The following is a 23087-nucleotide window of genomic DNA, read 5'->3' as shown; positions in this document are numbered from 1 at the left end:
TTATTAAGCCAATATTTTTTCCTTTTTTTTTATATGTCAGAATATTCAATAAACACTCCCAGTAAAAATATATACTTTTGGGCTTTGCATGGTGAATCGTGGTTTCAGTGATAATCACACTCTTTTGAATTTGCCTGCAGGCAATAGGTAATCTGCGTGACTGCGTCATTTATTGTCACTACGTCCACGCTCAAAAGAGTTCATCAAACAGTTCATACAGCGCTTTACCCCACAGTGGCAGTTCCATGTTTCTGTATCAGGCTACATTCTGCATTAAAATATGTCAGATCCATAAGCTTTGTTTTATGTTAGTGTTCCAGAACAACCTGGCAGAGAGTTGGGGCATCAGAGTTTCCTAAGCGTGCGTATAGAGATCCTCGCCATTAAAATACTGTACAGATAAAAATGAGGTTGCATTACATTGCACCCTTTGCCCCCCTGTAAATCTGGACCTGGGACCAGGAGATGTGCCTATGCTATGGCATGTATTCTAATGACCTGTCAGTGAGTGGGAAAACTATAGAAAAGTCCCTCCGCATCAATGCCCAGGCAAGAGTAGGCGCCCACCCGCACGTCCTCACACACATTACTCACATTTCTGACAGAGCAGGCTGCAGCATCATCCACCCACAAACACGAGGAACAACCATTCCTCTGATAAATGCGAGACTGTCATCCAACATTCACACAAACCGGCTGAGCCTTCGTGCTGAACAAGCTTCTCTCTAACCAGGAACTACTTAAAGACCTAAAGGAAAGACTTACAGTTAAGTGAGTATATTTTGAGTATTTTTCTTTGCTGTGATGTGTTTTTGTTTCATCTTTGAAATTGGGTTTTGACTCAGTTATTATACATTTTTTCTTTCACTTGAAGCAATTAAGGCATTTATATAATCAATTTATTTATAAGCTACTTATACTATATTGCTGATGTGTGTCCTTTGTTTTCATGTGTATTTTATTGTGAACAGGAACCCAATGTTTTTTGTCATTTACGTCAATGTCTTGCTAAATTGAATTATTTCAACACTGTCTCTTATGTTCCCCCCTAAATGCAATAATAGCCATTACATTGATATGCTGCTGACCCAGATCTAAGATAAGGCATAATGTGATTACAATCAATGTTAAGTTGGAATCCTTCGTTGTCCGTCGTAATAGTAGAAACGGTAAAAATATATTTTACTTCTGAGGCTGATTTTTCGACCTGTTCCCTCTCAGATGAAGCAGCAGGTGTGGGGGAGTTGTGAGGAGGTGCGAGGTCCCGTGGCGCCCTGACTGAGTGGGACATGAGGACCATCCTGCCTGGTTTGGGGGGCGTAGGAGCAGGGGCAGCAGAGTCCCGGGACCACCGCAGTACAGTGGGCATCGTCAAAAAGCGGCTTTGGCACAAGAGAAATGCCGCCAGTAAAGACGTCCATACAGACAACGAGCCTGGCGTGTGGCTCAGGAGGTTTCGGCTGCTGGATATAGACAGACAACATGAGGTATGGGCCAAGTCAGTTTCCCCTTCTGGTGTCACTGATTTGGAAAAGTTCTTATACTACATGTTCTACCATAAAGACTCTCGTTCAGTTTTTCAGTGTTTTATGGCACCTAGCAATGATGACTGTCAGGCTCATTTTAAAGCAGTTACCACTTTCGTAAAAAAGAATCTCTGCTATAGTGAGTCTCATAAACACAAACAAAAACAATCTACCCTGGACCGGCAAGAGGGTCCCGGGTTTGATTCCCAGACTGGGTGGTACCTCTGCGTGCTCTCCCTGTCCCTGGGTAAGGGACAGGGAGTGTATAGGGTCCTCTCTGAAAAAACAAATCTGAATTTCACTGGTGCTTCCCTGGTTAAAAATATACGCTCACATACAATACAATACAAGTCAAGTACTTAAAAATAGTGATTATGTAGCCTCTATTTGTAACACAAGCTATCAGCCAGATGCAAATCAGATGCCTGTGTGAAAGCATGGAAATATGGTGGAATTTTTTTTCATGCACAGCACAAAGACAAACGAAGGTTCCCAGATTGGGAAAACACCACCCACAAAATAAAGATATCCATTGACTGAGAAGGGGGTGGTGAATTCAGTTTCCAAATAACAACATTTTGAAATGAGTACAGTATATACAGTATATGGCTATAATCTACCAATAATGTAAAAGACAAGGAACAGTCTCACTCTGAACAGTCGTCACATGAGAAATTCCGATCACACTTCTCTAGGTTTTTCCAGTTAGTCTTCCTCTTAACCAGCATCACAAACTGATAAGATACAATTCATTCCATACCTATATATGTCATCCACATACTTTGACTCTCCTCTCACAATTAAAAACATATTTGTAATTAATATGGAATTCATTTTGTGGCTTTCAAATCCAAAATGATTATATAGAAGGAGATAGAACATTTGATTGATTAACAAAAGCAAGTTGAAATGATACCTAGAAAGGACTTAACGCGATAAAGCAGATGAAGGGTTTAATTTCCTCTTTTTAAAGTATTGAAAATGCACTATAGTTCAATAATCTTCTGCATGGTTTTGATATGAGTTTATTGTAAGGCATCTTCCTTGTTCCTTCCTGTACTTGTATGTTTTTATTATTATTCTCAGTGAAACCAAGTCACGAGAGCCCAGCCTAGGAACAATTATATTTTTAAAAGAACATGTTATTATGATACAATTGGTCATTTTGTTCTTGCATACTTTCACTTCTGCTGCTTCCTCATCACCCTTTCATGTGTCTAATTGGGACTAAACAGATAGACTTCCTTGTGTCTCCGCTCCATTGTACGAAGTGAATTGGAGGGACACATTTTTTGCTGAAAGGAACTCATTAGTGAAACAACATGTGAATTGTTTGTTCGCTGATCGCTAAATGATGGTGGTCTCCAAGCTGGTTTACCCATTTAAAAGACACTAACTCAGCACTCGTTGTAAACATAGAAATAGTATGTGAAAATAGGAATTGATGTCACAATTAAGGAAAAACAAAATGGACGAAGATGAAGTCGTTTTGATGGAGAAAATTATACCAGGGGCTTTTCTCAATCGTGACCCAGCTAGTTATCAATTGCCAGAACTGTATTTAAAAAAACTGTCACTACGAGTGGCTATTGAAACGCAATTGTATCGCAATGAAAATAATAATAAAAATAATAATAATGCATCGGTTTTATATAGCACTTTTCTGGACACTCAAAGACGCTTTACATTGCATTATTCATTTACTCCATACTTGGTGATGGTAAGCGACTCTTGTAGTCACAGCTGCCCTGGGGTAGACTGACGGAAGCGAGGCTACCAGTCTGCACCATCAGTCCCTCTGACCACCACCAACTATTTACTTACACACGCCATTCGCTAGGCTTCCTGGTGTTGCTTAAAGTGACAGTCTGGAAGTCTAAATGTTTTACAAATTTTATAAAATGTGCAAAATCCACCACCTGGTCTTGCATTTTGATGTAAAGTTAGTAATAATATACATACATATTTTTTTGTAAAGTCCCTCCTTCGCGGATCTCAGCAACTAATCAGACTCTAGTATCCTCCCACGTTGACCAATGAGACGAGCTTTTCCTGTGAACTGGCCTGTCAGGTCCAATCAGGAGAAGGGGGAGGAGCTTGATGGTTAACTTTTGAATATTCTGCTTCTGTCTTCCTCATTTTTGCAAACTAAGAATCAGGTTAAAGAAGGGAGGGATTATTATCATTTACTTTCAAATTTCAATCTCTCTCTCCTCACTTTGCAAACTTGCAGACTATCACTTTAATGGTCTCCCATCCACGTACCGACCAGGCCCTTCCCTGCTTAGCTTCCAAGGTCAGGAGGGTGGCAGATGAACTGAAAAGGTTTGGTCGATGTTCAGCTGGGGCGTTTTGTTTACATCATTGTTGCTTCCTATAGATAACTCAACATCTGAGAACGTTGGTGGAAACGGCTCGTCATTCTCGGACGTAGGAACCCGTTCACATAAATATTGCCACTGCTTTGCCTTGTTTCCAATTGTGTCATGGTGTCGCTGATCTCACCAGGCTTTAGAAATGGTATAAAATATGTTCCCTCCAGCAACCAGTCTGGATAGTTCCTTGGCGTTTGCTTTGCTGCAGAAAACTTTCGAAGACTTACAATCGAAGTGACTCAGACCATAGCCACCCATGCCAAATGAGCACTAGCTTGGCTTGCTCTACACCCCATGATGCTTTGCGGCGTATCTTTAGCTACTGTAAAAGACACTATCACTGCTTTGCTTGGTGCTTTAGTGCAGTGTTGGTCTTTTGAATGACATGAATAAAGTGCAGCGCTTGTCTCACATCAGGCAGGTTTGTTTCTGGGACTGTGTTTTGGGGTATTTTGCACGTTCTCTCATTGTCTTATGATTTTTACCCACAAATATGCAGAAGATTGAAGATGGATTTGTCCAATATGGAAGGGACAGTAAGGTGGCTGCTGTTGCTGCGGTCGAGAGAGATTTACCAGTGTGAGCTTAACTTTTAGGCTTGTGGTTTTTTGTGTTCACATATCCCTCTGCCTTTCATTTATACTCTGGGTATCCCCTACCTCGAGGCTGTGGCCAAATACAGCGATGAACTCAGATTGCTATCAGTAAAAAGTCGATGTGTTCAATTCAAGATAAAGCATAAAACATAATCTCACTTTTACAGCATTTGGAGCTTTCCTTTGAAAAATAAAATTCAAGGACAATTAGATGTTGATTAGATGCAGTGTTTGTGTAGAAGAGGATTAGAGGCTCTATATTTGCAACTGCTAATTTTAAATTAAAGTTGGCATTTGTAGGCTGACAGACCTGTTTGAAGTGGTATGTCCTCTCCACGCCCCGACATCCTGCGAAGAAACTGGTGGCAAGTGACGGCTGAGAAAACCGCACTGTCTGGATTCTTGAGAGACAACCTCAGTGTTGATGCAGACCTACAGCACACCTCACATGTTCTAACACTTAAGATCTAGCCTATCTATCACTAAATATTGCTTCTGCTGGAAATAAATCTGAGAATTTCCTGATAAAGCAGAAAGACATCTTACATTTTCCACCACAGAATATGTATATTTTTTTTTTATTCTCAGTGAAAATAGTTCACAACCTAGAACCTTTGAAAGATTAACAATTATAACAACAACATAAAAATAAATAAATAGGGAATGCAAATTGGAAAGATAGTATAGTATAGTACTATATAGTAGCAAACACAAGATAATACAATTAACCTTAACCCCCACCTGAAGTGAGCACATTTTCTCCAGTTTGTCTTTAACCGATTCTAAAAGCTTCTTAAAAAAAAAGGTCAAAATAGCAACAAAAATGAGACGAAAACGAGTATGATAATGCAGCAACAGAGCAACAAAAAGGCCACAAAAAAGACACAGTGACAAAAAGCAATAAAATGTGGCAAATAAAAAGTAACGAAAACACATTAAGAAGTCAAAAAGGTAACAACAATGTGGCAACAATGGAAGGAAAATTTTCTGCTATGGTGAGTTTTGTAGATTTGGGTAAAGCTGAACTGCAGAAAATTGCACTTGGTTATGGTGGGGGTCCAGAAGTTAAAATAAATAAAAAACAATATATATAATAATACAAAAATAGCAGAAAGTACATGCACTAACAGAACAAAGATAGCCTACTTGTAGGCTAAATTTAGGGTATGATTTAAAAAAAAAAGAAAAAACATCAATCTTTTCATTTAGTGTGCGTCTGTCGCCCCACATAATCCACGCTCCTCATTGGCCAGCTCCTCATTAGTCCCTCCCACACCTTGACTTAAGCCCCGCCTCCAAACACCTGTCATTCCTGGCTGTCCTCCTCCTCGCGCCAGCCAGTGTTTCCGTACATCCCCTGTCGCCTCCACATCCCGACAGACCAAGGCCTTTAAACTCGGGATTTCCCACTTTTAATAGTTCTCAAAATGGATACGTCGCGTTTGATGGATTCTAAATACTTCTCCACAGAGACATATCCCTAAGTCACCCCCCTTGTCGCTGATAACAAAATGATTTCTTCCAATAAGCAAGATATTATGGGAAAATGGCAGTTTTCAATGGTAAGCAGCATTCAAATTTCGCTGTCTACAAAAGCTAACTTCAGAAGCACTACTTTTTTTTTGTTTTTCAATAAGCCTGTTGTTCGTTGACACTTTTTGGTGCTAAGTCTGACCAACGTAGTGATACTGGATCTTTCTTTGGTACTTGATTATCTGATGTTTTTTTCTTTTGCAATATTGCCTCTATGGCACTGGTTTCGGTCGTGTCATGTGAGGACTTTTAAGCGTGGGTTTTGCCCATTGTGATAAGTGAATCAGATAACATGGTTGCATAAAGCCTGTATGGAGACGTTGCTTTAGGGTCAAGATGACACGCTCGCCTTAGTGTTTACATGCTCACAAAGTGCTGCTCTACTGGATTCTGCTCACTCATTTTCCTATCTAGAATCTCTCTTTTGCAAATGGTGAACAGTTGCCTACTATCTCTGATTTAAAAGATGAATTGCTAGTTTAAAAGCACACTCCTTGCCAAATTATTTTCTTTCCAGATGATAGATATGTTAAGAGGAGCTAAGACCTGTATCTTCATAATTTGAAGACTGGTAAATTAAACCACACAGTGCTAGTTGTTTGATGAGACTCAAAGCAAAGCTGGCAAGGTTTCTCCAATCCAATCCAGTCCACTTTATTTATATAGCACATTTTTATAAACAAGTGTTTCCAAAGTGCTGCACATAAAATCGGCAATATAGGAATAAAAAATAAATAAATATAATAACCAAACTATACATTCAGCTAAAACGATAAAATAGTTTAAAACATAAATAAGATGCAATAATAAAAGAAATTTAATAAAATTTGTTAAAACAATAAAAGAAAATTAAAACAATAAAAGAAAAGAAAAAGACACAGTACTGTATATCATTTTCAAAGCAAAGCTGGCACGGTTTCTGTTTTGAACCATACGCTGTTTTTGTGTGATTTGGCAGGACACTTGACCATTTTTGTGATTTGTGTTCAAATCTATCTCGCTCTCTTGCTGACCATGACAGATATACATAAAGCACGATTCATTCTATGTTGCCTATTTAGTGTGCGTCAACCAGTGAGCCTATTGTTTTAACTGTGTCATAGTTCAGCCCTGGGTCACTGATACCAACACCAGTGCATTGTGTTAAATGAGTCATAATGTGTTTAACTTCTGTATCTCTAACCAGACGATAAGGCCATATTGTTGTCACTCGCTTCCCCTTGGACAGGCTCACACACAGGGCTGTCACGATAATTACTATATTGACTTATCGTTCAATAAATCACAGATAAACTATATATTTTTGGGCTCGATATTTATCGTCTCGTCATTTATTAGCATTTCCCCTCTATTCTTTTTTTTGTAAAACTTAGATTTCTAACAGAAGCAAATTGAGTTTCATTATATTTCATGTTTATTGCAGCTTGTCTGGTGTTTCAGGATATGATGATGCACTTTTAGAACAAAGGTTTACTGTAATTGTTGTGCCTGAGAGTTGACAGTATCTAGTATCGCTAGAGTCAATAATATCGTTTATCGCGACACTTTCCTGCTTCAATATATCAAGCTTCAAATTTGTTATCATGACCAGGTCTACTCACACAATCACTTGGTCTTGACAGCTCGGATGCACGGGAAAATTGTTTAAAAAAAACGCCAAAATGGGTCTGAAATCCTAAGAAAGTACACAATGTTTTGCTTCATTTTGAACAAATCCAAGACACGAATATTAAAACAGCTAAACTATTAAAATTAACTGTATTGTATTAAAAATGGCTGTGTTCTGCATGGAGTGACATTTGATCACTTTCTGTGGCAGGACCCAGTGCAGGAGTGGGGTGAGGAGGAGAAAGACGGCGCTATATTTGGGATCACGCTTCGTCGGGACCCCGTCGTGCCAAGTCCGGAATCTCCGGACCAGTCATCGGTCTTCAGTTTCAGCCAGTACCACACGGTGAAGCTGCGCAGGATAAAGGCGGCCTCGCTGGACCGGCTCGTGAATCACCTCTTGGACCGCGAAAACCAAGAGCCGGACTTTGCTCGGGTTTTCCTTTCCACGTACAGGGCCTTCACCTCCACGAGTGCCCTCATCGAGCTGCTGTTTCAGAGGTGAGGGAGCGATGGGCAACAAAACGCATGTGGGTGCACCAGGACAGTGTTTGGAGTTTACTCAGAAACGTATTAGCTTGTATTTATACGTAAACATTTAGAAAGCTCTGTTCCTACACTAGAATGAAGCAAAATGCGTGTAGGTTAAGGTCAATTATGGGTTTTGATTTTCTTTCTGTGGCTTAAGTAGTAAAAGTTGTGAAGGACATGATGGAACAGACTTGAGCAAACATACATGGATAGCAAAAGGTTACAACAGAAACTACTAACCCAGAAAGGTAGGACAGCAGATATTCAAATTTTTATTTATTTATCTTTAGTACTGTATATCATTTTCTTGGCTACATTGAAAAAGTGGGACATCTTCTGCATGGTTGAGATGGAGAGGACAAAGGTAAACTCTCTGTGTCGCCTCCTGACTCTTTGACATTGACATTTCTTTGCCTGCCCTACTTCTCTCGCCATTTACCTACGTGGCCGAGTGTTTTTCTTTTATAATCGTGCTTTAACAGCATAGTCCCATTGTTATCTAGGCTGCAGGTTTTTCCACACCCTTCTCACGTCACCGAAGCTCAAGCCTCAGATGTGGCGAATACTTTACATCGATTGGTCACGCTCCAAACAAATAACCTCCACCTTTGTTCCTGCCCTCCTCAAGCACTTCCACTTCGCCAAAGGGCGGCAGCTATTTTTAACTTGATTTGAAAACAACGATTATCCTTTTATATACCCACAATTAGTCGAAGTTTGATCAGATCCTCTCTTGGCACTTACAAATGCACAGTAATACCTTATGTGCTGTTCATGCAGCTGCAAGGATTTATTGTTTGACAAACAGTCTCGCCTTTATCTGTGTTGCTATTGACAACAAGTCTACCAAATAAACCTTTAGCTATTACTTTACAGCATGACAAAAGAAACGTATCCCTTTTGTTGTGTCACCATGCAACCAAAATACAAATTCTGTATTACTATCAAATAACTGTTTTAGGGTATTTGCCTCTGTTCAAAGCCCAAAGTACAACATTACATACAACACATATCAGCTCATGTGTGCTTCATGCTCAACTTTAGGTGTTATTTATCCTAGTGGAAACGATGTAAACATAGCTTCAATATGAGTCAATAAATTGGGTATATGAGTACAAAGGTGAATACAATTGTAAGTTGTACTCCACACACAATTTGGTTTGGGAGTTTTGATTCTGAAGTAGACCAGTGGTTCCCAAAGTGGGGTTCTGGGGCCTCAAACTGGACCCTTAAGGTTGTCTAGGCATCAAACACTTAACCTCTTAGCCCCCACCTGAACCAAGGACATTTTCGCCAGTTTAGCTTTACCAAAATCTGAAAGCTTCTTGAAATAAGGGTCAAAACAGCAACGAAAACGAGGATGAAAGTGCTATAAAAAAAGTGACCAAAAAGCCATAAAAGAGCAACTAAAAAGTGACCAAAAAACAACTAAAAAGTAGCATAAAAAGCGATGGAGAAAAACGTAAAAAAAGAACAGTTTAGATCAGTTTTGTAGGCCTTAGCTTTCAAATGAGGCATTACACTAGTCTTCATGCTGTCAGATGCCCAGTCATGAAGCTTTTAGTTAGAGCGGAGCTGAAGAGGTTAAAGGTCAGTCTTGCATTTTCATATTTCATATCTATATTCAGGTGTAACATTACGTAAGGTGTGGGGCTTGGTTTTGTTGCCCATCCTTGAACTCCGCTGCTCCGCACCCACTGCACGAAGCTCTGACATTCACTAGTTGTTCCGGGACATTTCCACAGGATGACCGCGTGTTCTCGTACACAGGATTTCCCATTCATCACTTCTCGTTCCCTCCTTTAATTTATGATGTTTTTCGAACGTAACCTTGACAAATGACAAGTGTTTGTTTTTCCTTTTTCCACAGGGACGAAAGCATGGTCAACCCCGATAAGGCTGTTTGCCCTCGGAGGTGAGTGCAGCCACTTCAGCGCAGTCTGGAGCAATTACTGATAACAAGCGGATAAATCCACATTATTGAGCACTGCACAAGGCAATATTTAATGTACTGGAACGATAGACGTAAACAATTAGATGCACTCAATGACACCGCCTTGAGCACTTTTCCAAGACTCATTTTTCTCAAAGCTTCATTCTCAGACATCTCAAAACCACCGGAATATTTGACTCTTGGGTTCTGATTAAATTAAGATACACCACCACTATCACCAACACCAACAACTTATTTATTTTTCACAGTTTCACATCCTTTGTCGCCTTCAGCTTTGCGTTTTTGTCGCTTTTTTATTTTGTGATTGTCATTTTTCCGCTTTGCTTTTTCATCCTCCTTTTCATTGCAATTTTGACGCCCTTTTTCAAGCAACTTTTAGGTTTGGGTAACGCCTGACTGGAGAAAATGTGCTCGGTTCAGGTGGGGGTTAAGAGATTAAATCTTGCCACTAAAAAATATTACTAGACCCTGAAAGGTGTGTGAAGAATGTTATTTATTTATTTTTTACCAGATTTTTCTTGAAGCTAAAGTGCTTACTGATAAAAAAAAAAAAAAAATTAAAAGGGTTTTCATCCACTTGTCTGTGCCATTTTGATGTGATTCCTGTTCTTCTCTCATGGCAACAATTATTTGATTACTTGAGTTGAGTTTGTGATTCCTAGAAAGCTTGCAGAGTCATGATATCATTTAAATAGCATCAGAAATCAGCCTCTTCAAATGCAAATGCGTTGTTGAAATAGATGTATTGCCTTTATTCAATACATTATGTCAAAATATCAGCCTGAGTTTCCTTTCCTTTCCCCTCTCATCAGTGGCCTGTCACCGGTGCTGCGTCTGTGGCTGGAGGAGTTCGGCGAGGACTTCAGTGAACCCCCTCAGTACCAGTCCCTGAAGCTGCTTTCAACCAAACTCAAGCACAGGGTCTGTTTACGACGCATGGTCCAAACGGCTGAAAACCTGCTCAAGAGACTCCAGGAGCAAGGTAACGGAGGACGAGCGGTGGTTACGTAGCCTTTGTTTATACACGGAAGTATATAGTGGTAAAACAATTCTGTGTCATATGACCTTTGCCACGGTCTGATTAGAAATGAAATGGTAAATACTAATGAGGCTAAAGCCATTCTTCTGCAACGCAACAATTCATCTTGATGGCAATGACCTTTCCAGTATCAGCCGTCTTCTGCATCAGTTGTGAACCTAATCTGTTGTGTTTTTTTCAGATTCTGCCGAGTTATCGTCACTGCAGCTGAATCATCCATACCAAGAGGACGTGTTGGACAGTTCAGGGACAGACAAAACCATCATGGACTTTTCTGTGAGAGCCGTGGCAGAGCAGCTGACCAGGCTGGACGCTGTATGTACCACAGGACTGATGTTTGATTGAAAATGAGTAACACTGCTTTATGATGTTTTGAGTTGACAAAATGAGTTTAGAGACAGCAGGTAAACGTCGTGTGCTGATCATTTTTGCAGGAAATTATTATAATAGTAAGATAAATGTTCCGGAGCATCACCATATCTGCAATAGCACTAATGCTGGACTGATTATGTGTGGAGACTCTACATATTTGACAAGGGGTAACAATGTTTTGTTGCACTAGTGTTCAGGGGTACAAGGTGAATAACAATCAAACCAATATTGCAATTTGTATTGTGACATTTGTCAAAACAGCTAATATCAAAAGCTGCCGTAAAAATTAATTAATTAATAACTCAACACACAGGCAAGAAGGTCCCGGGTTCCATTTCCCACTTGGACGTGGCCTTTCTGTGTGGAGTTTGCATGTTCTCCCTGTGTATGTGTAGGTTTCCTCCGGGTACTCTGGTTTACCCTACCACTAAAAACATGTTTCCTTACGGGTTGCCCCAGCGGCATCGAAGGATGGGTCAAATTTCTCACCGTGTATAAAATCCTGCTTACTCAGCAGTTTACACAAACATGGTGTGAAATGCATTGTAGGTATTTCATTCTTCTCAAGTGTTAATGCTCCTGTGTGGACATTGTTTACTTAGTCCTTCTGATTTGACCACATACTATAAACAAATCGCATCTGCAGTAAAAGTCAGAAAAAAATGCAACAAGATATTCTTCCAGAAATGAACAGCCATAGTACTGGTGTGGATTAATGTAATTTTTAATGGTATTTTTCTGTCATCAACTCACATTGCAGGAGCTGTTTGTCAAAGTGAAGCCGTTCGACTGCCTCGGCTGCGTCTGGTCCCAGCGCGACAAAAAGGAAAACCGAAACCTTGCCCCGACAGTCCGCGCCACCATCTCCCAGTTCAACGTCGTCACCAACTGTGTCATCACCTCCCTGCTCTGTCCCGGGACCACGCCCTCCTCCTCTTCCTCCGCGGAGTCGTCGCCCCGCTCCTCCACAGTCTTCCTCTCTTCGCCTTCATCCAGCCCACGATCCCCTCACAGCTCACACACTAACCCCGCCCACAGAGCACGTGTCATCGAGAGCTGGATCTCCGTCGCACAGGTAACACCTGCACCCAAATAAAGATAGGGTATCATTACACTTGAAGCTGGGCGTATCCTGTTTTTCAGCTTTCACAATGCATTCTGCACGTTCCAATTATTCACGGCAATTACTATGCACCTGATTGATGTGTGCACAAAGCAAGGCAGAGTGGATCACCATAGATATTGCGCTGACTTTAATAAAATTAGAGAATACAAATTATATTTATATGCAAGTGGAATCGTTATATCTATAGTGGCATAAGAAATTTACTTTACTATAAGAAGATAATGAGCACATGGTTTTTATTGTTTGCTTGTATCTGTTTGTCTTCTGGTCTGAACCATGTGGCTGTAGTAAAGGTTATCGAAATCGGGTCCCCCACTTTAAAATGAAAGTAATTCAAATGTGGTGCTCGCTTTAAATTGTACTGAAGTAAAAGTTTCTCTTGTAAAACAGTATTTTTTATCATGTTAGTTTCACAACCGAGCTGTACAAAAACAGTGAATTGAAAAAATAAATAAATTAGTATTATGTTGCAAAGACACACAGTAATACTCTCTTTCTTTGCCATAACAGGAATGCCGAGAGCTGAAGAACTTCTCCTCCCTGAGAGCGATCCTCTCAGCGCTCCAGTCCAACGCCGTGTACCGCCTCAAGAAGACGTGGGCAGCTGTGAGCAGGTCAGTGAGCCAGTTTAGTTAGATCAAGATGTGCAACTGAGAGTGCAAGTACATTTAAACATGCATAATGTAGATCTCAGTGTGTGATGTTAATTTTTGTTTTTTTAGGGAAAGCGTGGTCTTATTCGAACATCTCTGTGAGACCTTTCCAGATGAGAACTGTGTGCTCACGAGTCGAGAGATCCTCCTGGAGGTAATTTTCCTATTTCAAAGATAGTTCACGAATGACTAGTAGTACTTTCTGTGTATTTAGATCTGCATTCTTCTTGTTGTCCCTGTGTGTTTAGCTCTGGTATGTGCTATGTGGTACAGCTATGTGGTACAGCAGCGTAGTTTGGCTTCTTTAGTCATGTGTGACGGCCATGAAACTACACCTTTATTTAGTTACGTAAATACAGCACAAGCTGCCGGGGTGTGGTTATCTGACGATGATTAAGATGTAAATTTAGCTTCTTCCAATGTGATGGTGCTTAGAAACGGTAAACATGTTTCATCAGCTCTTCTTGGGGTGGGCCGTATGTAATCGCATATTGTTATTGCGATATAATTTTTTTAATTTTTTTATATCATTGTGAACACAATGTAATTTATGTTACGCTAAGCTCCATCGGAGCAGCATAAACAATGACTGTAGAACACGGGGACAGGTGCTTAAAAAGTTGAATGAAATGAAGGACGTAAACTGCTTGAGTAGATTATATTTATGAGGAAATTAGTGTGCGGTTAAAAAAAAAAAAGAATAAAATATCACTGAATTAATCTTCCCAATAGTAGTAAGGCTGGGATTAATTTGTCCATTGTCTATTATATCGTCAAATATATTTTTATCATGATATTTCTTTTACATATTGTGATATCAATTTTAGGCCATATCGCCCTGCCCTAGCCCTTATCATTGCTGTTTCTGTGCCGTCTGCTGTTGCTTCTAGTCAACGCAAACCTCACTGTGTGTTTGAATTGTGGTATTTGGTGACTGAAGAAAAATATGTTTGTCATGTTGTAAATGGCCTCACTTACAGACTTTGTTTTACAGGATGACAGTGCCACTCCAGGCTCCAAATCACCACAGCTCTGCCCGAGAAAGATGGTGAGACTTTTCAGATTTGTTTTTGAAATAGTGGTAATTCTGAGGTCTGTGTCCTGGGCAATAAATGTGTCTGTGACTTATGGTAGTTCCTGTTGCCACTGGAAAGATAAAAACCGTGACGTGTGCATAACATGATTTATTAGTTTGCTTACGGTGATGAGCTCAGAATTGCATCTTTTATAACCCCTGTTGTAAAGCTTGAGCACTTATGAACAGGTGTTTCTTGATGCCACACGTAGACTCAAAGACACTAGATTCACAAAACGTTACGCAACACTTTAAATGCAATTGAAGCATTCCGGGTAATATTTCTCTCAGTGCAGTTTTTATTTCAGTGTTTATTTCCGTGTGTTCAGGCCTCGAGCAGCGGTGTTGTCCCGTACCTTGGCACTTACCTGACCGTCCTGACCATGCTGGACACGGCCTTCAATGACACGGTGGAGGTGAGAGCAGCGTCGAAATCTATCGTCACTATGTAATGTTTATTGAACTTAAATACTAATGCTGCATCTAATGTCATAGGGAGGACTGATCAACTTTGAGAAACGTCGAAGGGTAAGTGTCGCCACCTCCTGGTTGTTTTGAGGATTGCATGCATAGGATTGGTTATTTTGAATTTGATGTAATGAAGAGATAATGTGTTGGTTCGTGTGTTTTAGGAGAAATGCCTAAAGAAAAAAGATACATAGATGAACCTTATAATAGTTTGTTGACAGTTGGTGATTGGGTCCACAAACTTACCGTATTAATCCTATCAAGGTCAAGGTCAAGTAGCACATTTATAAAAACAGATTACTTTCCATATTGAATACAAAGTATAAGAAACATATTAAATGGAGCAAAAAAATAGGAATTAAATTTCCAAAACAATGCAAGTTAAAAAAGAAAGAAAAACCTGCAGCTTAATCGGGTTGAATTCAAAGTTGCTTTTCAACAGTGACTTGAAATTCTCCACAGAGGAGGCGGCTTTTTTTAGAGGGAGGGAATTCTAAGGTTTAGGGGCCCGGCAAGAGCAAAGGTCTCCTCTCGTTTTTTGGTCTGGGCCTTGGGCAGAAGACTGCAATGTTCTGCCCAGAGTTTCAAGAGTCAACAATTCACTGACGTAAGAAGGTCTCAGATTGAAGTGAATTTTAATCTCTTAACCCCCACCTGAACCGAGCACAGTTTGACATTACCCGAATCTAAAAGTTTGTGACGAAAAAGATGAAAACACAACCAAAAGTGGCAGAAAAGTGACAGAAAAGCAACAGAAGAGCCACAAAAGAGTGACAAAAACGCAACAAAGAAGCAAGAAATGAGTGTCAAAATTATGCCGGAAAAGCAACAATAACGCAATAAAAAGAGGGACAAAAACACAACAAAGGTGTGGCAAAAGAGCAACAAAAAAGCCATGACAGAAAAGCAGCGACAGCATCAGTTTTGTAGGCCTTAGCTTTCAACTGAGGCGTCACACTCACCTAGAGGCTGTAAGCTCTTCAGTCAAGAAGCTTTTAGAATTGGGTAAAGCTGAGCTGGAGAAATTGCGCTCGGTTTAGGCGGGGAGTAAGAGGTTTATGTGCTCCTGTCAGCTGATCCCTCTGAGCAGACGAACACGGTCAAGGTCTTTGTTCACTTTGGCAAAATCTATGTGAATTTCCCAAAAAAAGTTTGACAATAGTGACTTTCAAATATTACGGCATTACGTTTGAGAGGACATGTAATGGCTCATCCTCTCTTGAATAATACATTATTTTGCAAATTTTATTTTCTGTTTCAGGAGTGTGAGATTCTTACTCAGATTCAGCAGCTCCAGGCGTCCTGCTCCCACTACAGTCTCACAGGCAATGCTGAAATCACCAACTGGCTTCAGGGTCATGCCATGCTCACTGATCAAGAAAGGTACGGCGCGATGCAACACCAAGTGCATGCAAATGACCTTCATGAGTTGATTTTATGGTTTTCATTTCCTTTGAAGCTACGAGCTGTCCCGAGAGCTGGAGCCCCCTGTTGACCCATGTCCAAACTCTCCCAATTCATGGAGCCACCGCCTGCGAACGAAGAAAATAACGCTGTAAGTCTTGCGGATGTTTGATTTGTAGATATCTTTTTCTAATTATTGCAACATTGTGTGATTTGAAGTTTGTAGCTACTGCGTCTCCTTCCTTTTCTTTACAGTGATATAAAATGTAATCCAGATAAAAGACTTCTTTGTTCCTGCAGGTTGCGATCGGGCAGTGACGGCTGTTCTCGAAGGACGCACTCAGACCAGATCAGCGTGTGCTCCTCCGGCTCCAGCAGCTCCGACATGGAGGAGCTCAGCGTGCCCAACCCGTACCCACTCAGGCTCAAGCTCAAGGTGACGACACACAACATTACTGTCACTTTTAGCACCAATATATTTAAGAGAAGAGAAGTCTTTTTTATTATTAGTCAGGAACATGTGCAATCAAAGAACAGAATGATGTGCAAAGAACTAATAGTAAGGGAACAACAACAGAGCCTGCTGGGAGTAGGAAAAAGTGACTGAAAAAGATATCCAGGCTTGCTTATAAAAATGACTGTAAAAATGTCTATATTGTGAGGAACTAAAAGGAGCTAAAAATCGATATAAAATGTAGAGGAAAATACATTCAACATATTGCAGTGTCTAAATGAACTCCAGTATTTCACATTTCAATATCTCCATTAGTTTATGTTTAGGAAATGAGCTGGAAATAATCATTTTGATCTATTGTATTTCCCTCTGACAAAAACACAACAAAAAAGCAATGGAAAAAAGTGACAAAAACACAACAAAAAAGCAATGGAAAAAAGTGACAAAAACATGGGGTAAAAAAGTGATTTTAAAAAAGCAAAAAACTACAAAAAGCAATTAAAGAAAAGATGAAAACACGACAAACGCTTCGAAAATGTGACAAAAATGCAGCAACAATGTGATAAAAAGGTTGCTATCACTTTAGTCTGTCTTTCAAATGAGGTATTACACTGTTGCCCTCCAGTTGAGAAGCTTTGAGATTTGGGTAAACTTGGAAAAAATGCTTCACGCGGGGGTGAGATGTTAAATAATGAATAATATCTTTTGTAAAATCACCAGTCTGAGCAGAAGCAGAGAGCGATGCCGCCGCCATTCACTGAGCTACCATGTTCAATAAAGCCTACGGGCAAAAATAAACATGAGTCATTAAATTATGCGTTTTTCGACTTAGAGAATAAAAGCCCAAAACAAGGCTGAAATTGAAATAAATTAGGAAAATCAGAAGCAAGCCCTCAGTGGTAATCCATGTTTTATTCTTTATTTGACAGGGACAATGCACTAACATTTACACGTGTCCTCTCCAGTCTCTTTCTGGCTCCCTCCACAACGTCGCTGAGGACTACTCCATGTCGTCTCCGTCTCCCAGCTTGTCCAGTTCGTCCTGTAGCTCGTCCCATCCAGACCTGAGTCCGGCCTCTCTGGGTCCCAGTCCAGACCCGGTCCCCTGCCCTGGTCCCTCTCACGCACCACAGCCGCTCTACAACAAACAGATCTCAGACTCCTGCATCATCCGCGTCAGTGTGGAGAGTGTCAGCAACGGCAATGTGTACAAAAGCATTTTGGTGAGGACAAAGTGTTTCTGTTGATATTAACCTCTGCTACTATTGCGGGACGACTCGGGTTATTTCACTATATCATTATCAGGGTTTCCACAGGGTCATTAAAATCGAGGCCTTGCATGTCATTAAAAAGCATTAAATTAGATTCAAACTGGCATGAAATTTATTGGAAAATTCGGACATTGCCTAAAATTATGGACTAAAGCATATTCAGTTGCATTTTTTATTGAATTTACCACATTTTTTTACTCAAAAGTTGTCAGTTTTGTCCAATTCTCTTTCTTCTGTTTGTTGAAATGTTTGCAAATCTTAAGAAATTACATTTTTCTTCTGCGTTTGTGACATTAAAGCAGTACTAAGTAACTTGTTCACCTTAATTTCGTAATCCTTCTGGGGGTAATACAAGTGTTAATGGGATAATTGGGGGGTCATTTCATCTCCCCTGGTGTCTCTGGCCAGAAAACCACCCTTGCAACTTTCCCTGGTCCAACCCGGAGGCGCAATACACACTGATAGAATCACGATGAAGAAGCTAACAGGCTAACGGGCAAAGCTAGCTGCGGGCTAGCGCCACTTAAACAATATTTACAGCCAAGTTTAAGTGAAAAAAAAAAATCTGCATTGTGTTAATGGATGTACAATATCCCTGTCTCCCTTTTGTCTTTTCTGTCAGTGTAGAATTTACTCATTAAAATGGCATTAAAAAGCATTCAATTTCACTTTATTCTGCCTGTATAATTTAAACCCTGATTATACAACCTGCTATGACTACTGCAACTTTACTTTTACGACAAAAACTCCTTCTACAGCCACTGACCTCCCTCTTCTCAGCTGTTATTACTTATTACAGTTACCAGTACTTCTATTTACCTGCACAATTTCTTCAGAATATTAAGACTACTGTACTACTAGTGTTGCTGTTACTGCTGCTATTATTGACTATTCACTCGGGCTGGGGCAAAATATCGCAATACTTTTTTGTTATATGTGAATTGCATCGGAAACTATGTATTGTAATACTTTCGATACATGATTATATAAAAAAAAATGTTATTGACTCTAAGACAGTTTGGTTAAATCCAGATTTGGTGGTGGTTTAAACAAAAAAGCTCCTACTCTTCGCACTTTTCAAATTGTTTTAATCAATATCAGACTCATTTGTATTTTATTTATCTATTTTGGAAACTCGCGCTTTTTTATTAGATTTATTTCTCCATCGTGAGATCAGTAAAGTCCCATCTTATTGTTTGAGTTTGTTATAATAAAAAATCATAACTTTAATACTTTGTCCATTGGAATACTGTTTATGGTATTGCAATATGTTTCGTATTGGGCCCTCAGTATCGTGATACGTATTGGATCGTGACATAAGTGTATCGTCCCAGCCCTACTATTCACTACACTGCTTACTTCACTGCTCCAACAGACACTATTCATACGTTAATATCACTGCTACAACTTATTTACTACTACTTTTTTTTAGTGTTTCTGTTTTTACCTCCGGTCTACCACTACAGTTGACCTACTTCAACAGCCACTACTACAGCTGCTCCTGTTACTTCTTCTAATAAGCTACAATAGATATGAAGATGTCTTAGATTCTGATCTTTGTGTTTTTTTTTTCTTTACAGCTGACGAGCCAGGACCACACCCCTCAGGTCATACAGAGGGCGCTGGAGAAGCACAACATGGAGGACCTCAGCTACAGTGACTTTGGTCTTTACCAGATGCTCAGCCACGGGAGAGGTAACATCTCTGTCTAGTAGTCAGCCTCATAACCCTGTTGAAGTTTAGGTTTACATGCAGAGTATTGTCGTATCAAGCACAAATAAGTGGAACGGATCAGTTCAGTAAACTTTATTTATCCCACATGGGGCAATTCCTTTAGAGCAGAAAGCATAAAATATAAAACAGCCACACAAACCACATACAGCCAAGCAAGCAAGTGGAGCTCACACATAGATACATTCTGTCTGAATAACAGGCAGGTGACAACCTCAACTTCAATTAGGAGAGTTCAGGAGTCGTATGGCCTCCAGAACAAAAGATTTCATATAGCGGTTCCTCTAACCGCATGGCACGGCATAACGACGCCCTGAAGGCAACAATGAGAATTCACCATATAGGACATGCTCTGGTGAAGCAAGAATTGTCTTGGCTTTCCTATAGATCTGCTGATCACAAAAAACAGACTCAACTCAACTCCAATGATTTTAGAGCAGGTTTTTATCCGATTCAGACTATTTTTGTCTACGAGTGAAAGGTTTTTAAACCAGCAAATAAAAGAAAAACACAAAAGGCTCTCGATAATTGCTTCATAGAACTGCATAAGAATTGTGGGACAGACAGAGAAAGAACTTAGTTTGTGTAAAAGGTAGGTAGAGAGAACAGTTTATAACGACAGCATTATCTCAAAATGTATAGATGTCTTTTGAAAGAGTAGGGGCTGTTGACATTATTATCCCAGAAAGAAAAGAATTTAAAAAAGGACAGAAGGTGAATGGATTCTACGTTTTGCCTGATTGTCCATTTCGTTTCTTCCACAGAGCTCCACATCCCGGACAACGGCAACGTATTTTATGCCATGTGCACCTCGGACAATTACGACTTTGTGCTGCGACAGCGATGGAGGCGCCACAGGAAATGTTTGGGCTCATCCTTGAGCCCCGGGTTCCACCACAAAACCCGCTTTGGCAAGTGAGGAGCGAAAACTTGAGGGGGTGTTTCACAATGGGGACTGCAAAAACCATCCGCAGAATGAAAGGAAACTCAGTGCTGCTCAATAATACTCTACAAAATGAGGCTCGTTGTTCTGTTCTCCCTGGAAACAGAGGGATTGTAAAATGAATTTGCGAGGGAGGGAGTTTTCCCTCTTGAGTTGCCGTAGTCCCGAATGCAGCCCTCTTTATTTACCCAGCCTTGGGACCTTTTCTAGTGTCTACATTTTAGAGCTTTTTCTTTTCTTTTCTTTTTCTGGAGGAGAAAATGCATCAGAGAAGCACAAGAAGGACAAACACTGGACCAACAAAATGTTTGGAGGCACGAGAAAAAAATTGCCCAATCTTGCCATCATGTTTTGATATGTTTTATTGAACAACTGATTATTTTACTGTAATTAATGTAAATAATATAGCTATTTATTTAATGCACATCAGTATTCTGCTTTTATAGGAAAATATTATAATGATCCTCCCTGATTTCACCAATGTAAATAAGCTGCATTTCTATTTGGAACTGCACAACTCTAGTTAGTATTATTCCGAAATGAAGGATGTGGGTACTGCTACTACTGCTACAACACACTTTAACCACTTTATCGAGAAAAACAGACAGTTAACTATACTTTTCTGACAGCGAAAGCCTTTTGATTGCTGTGGGAAGTAGGAAGAGCGTCTTCGAATGTGAAAATGGAGCGTGTTGAATGTTGAGGATATGAAGTAAGCGTTGAGTCTTCCCAGCGAAGTTACAGATACTTGAATTTGGTTGATGTTCATGGTCGTTGCATCACGGGCTGAAGGTTCGCTGCCCGTTGTTTTAATTGTGAATGGTCGGTAACGTCTAATGGCAGCTGAAGTAAATGAAGGATCTATGTTGTGACTGTCTTTGTTCCGTTCATCTTTTGTACTTTATTTTAGTCGAGAATTATTTTGACAACTCCATGTGTGTTGTATTTTTTATTTCAAGAGGTATTATGAAGCGTCATGTAAGCACTTAATCATAAATAAACACTTATTAAGAATCCAACTGTAGTGATTATTATTATTTTTATTATTATTGTGATCCATCCATCCATCCATCCATCCATCCATCCTCTCCTTATGTGTTTATAAAGTGCACTGTGAACTGAATAATCACTTTTAAGACATTAAAGAAAAAAATTATATATTCCATCCATCCATTTTCTTCCACTTGTCCGTTGCCAGGTCGTTGGAGCTGCCCAAATCACATTGCACCAGCTCCTATGGCTCGTCCTGCAGGTGGTGGGTCCACAGAAGGACGGCCTCATGGTTCTAACCGGGCCTGTTGGTCTCTCATAAGGGGCTTCTGAACCGCTCTTTGTCTGACCCATCACCTAGGACCTGTTTGGGAAACCCTGCCAGGGGCACGAAGCCCCCGACAACAGAGCTCCCAGGATGATTCGGGCGCTCAAACCCCTCCACCACCGGTTCCTGAAGGGGCATAATGTGTTATATTCTCGTATTAAAATGTGTTTTGCTTTGTTAAATCTGACTATTAGAAGTGTGTGTTTTATGGTGACTAGTTACCACATAGTAGATGGTTAGAAGATACTATGCCCTAAACCTGCTCATTTCATTTATTTATTTATTTATTTACAGAACTCCAGTGGCAAGAATGAATGGGAAATGTACTTCAGGAAACCAGAGGTGGGCTCCATTAAAAAGAATACTTTTTTTCTCTTATTAAATGATTATCAGGCATATTCAAATAGTACATATAATAGGACTTGGGCATACTATTAAAAATTGCAAACAGATAAACTGTTATAAGTTGATAAAGTAATAATAAATAACAAACAAATCAAATCTAAAAGGCAAAAATATATGTGCTTTTAAACTTAGTAAGTATAACCCGTATGACCATACATGAACTGGGAGTGCAGTTCCCTGTGTCGTTCGTGCCACTAGGGGGCACCAGCGCGCAGCACTGCCACGGCCCTGTCGCAAAATGGATGAAGCTGATCTTTTGTTATGTTTTCCATAAATACATTTTAAACTGACTTCCACTTGATAACATGAAGAGAGCGTGCACAAATTAATATAGGAAAGAGACAGTGCATGTGATGCTGCGAGCAGGTTGTAAAACAGATTGTAGTAGCCGCTAAACGGTGTGAAAGGCCAGAGTTCATTGACCCGCATGACCACAGTTCAAACGGAGGTAAGCGATCCTGATATTATTGCTCATAAACATTTGTGAAGATAGTTTCATTATCATTTAGGCGACATTTTAGTTCAGTAATGGCCCCTTCAGGCCCACAATGACAAAAAGTGGGGCTGCTTTTCTTTGACGTATTGGTATTAAATTACAGTGCAGGTTATTGTGCCCAAGAACAACCTGTGCAGACATTAAAATGGAAAAGTAAGTGTCAATAAGATGCAGCAACAAAACTTTGCAGACCTTACTATGAAGTGATT

At 40.0% G+C, this 23087-nt stretch overlaps 1 protein-coding gene across 1 annotated transcript; it reads left to right on the top strand.

Moving 5' to 3' along the window:
- Nucleotides 1–1227: 1227 nt before the first annotated feature.
- On the top strand, nucleotides 1228–20694 carry rgl3a (ral guanine nucleotide dissociation stimulator-like 3a). Its single transcript, XM_079553350.1, has 17 exons — nucleotides 1228–1487; nucleotides 7850–8139; nucleotides 10040–10084; nucleotides 10936–11105; nucleotides 11344–11477; nucleotides 12295–12609; nucleotides 13171–13274; nucleotides 13383–13467; nucleotides 14308–14361; nucleotides 14718–14804; nucleotides 14884–14916; nucleotides 16118–16239; nucleotides 16316–16411; nucleotides 16561–16696; nucleotides 17680–17937; nucleotides 19566–19680; nucleotides 20481–20694. Exons 1-17 carry the CDS (start codon nucleotides 1290–1292, stop codon nucleotides 20633–20635), a joined length of 2397 nt encoding a protein of 798 aa, XP_079409476.1. The 5' UTR covers nucleotides 1228–1289; the 3' UTR covers nucleotides 20636–20694.
- Nucleotides 20695–23087: the final 2393 nt, after the last annotated feature.

Source organism: Gobius niger (assembly GCF_951799975.1).
Source record: "Gobius niger genome assembly, chromosome: 3".
Lineage (NCBI taxonomy): Eukaryota > Metazoa > Chordata > Actinopteri > Gobiiformes > Gobiidae > Gobius > Gobius niger.
The sequence above is the reverse complement of the archived record's forward strand: the minus strand, read 5'-3'. Positions and strand labels throughout refer to the sequence as shown.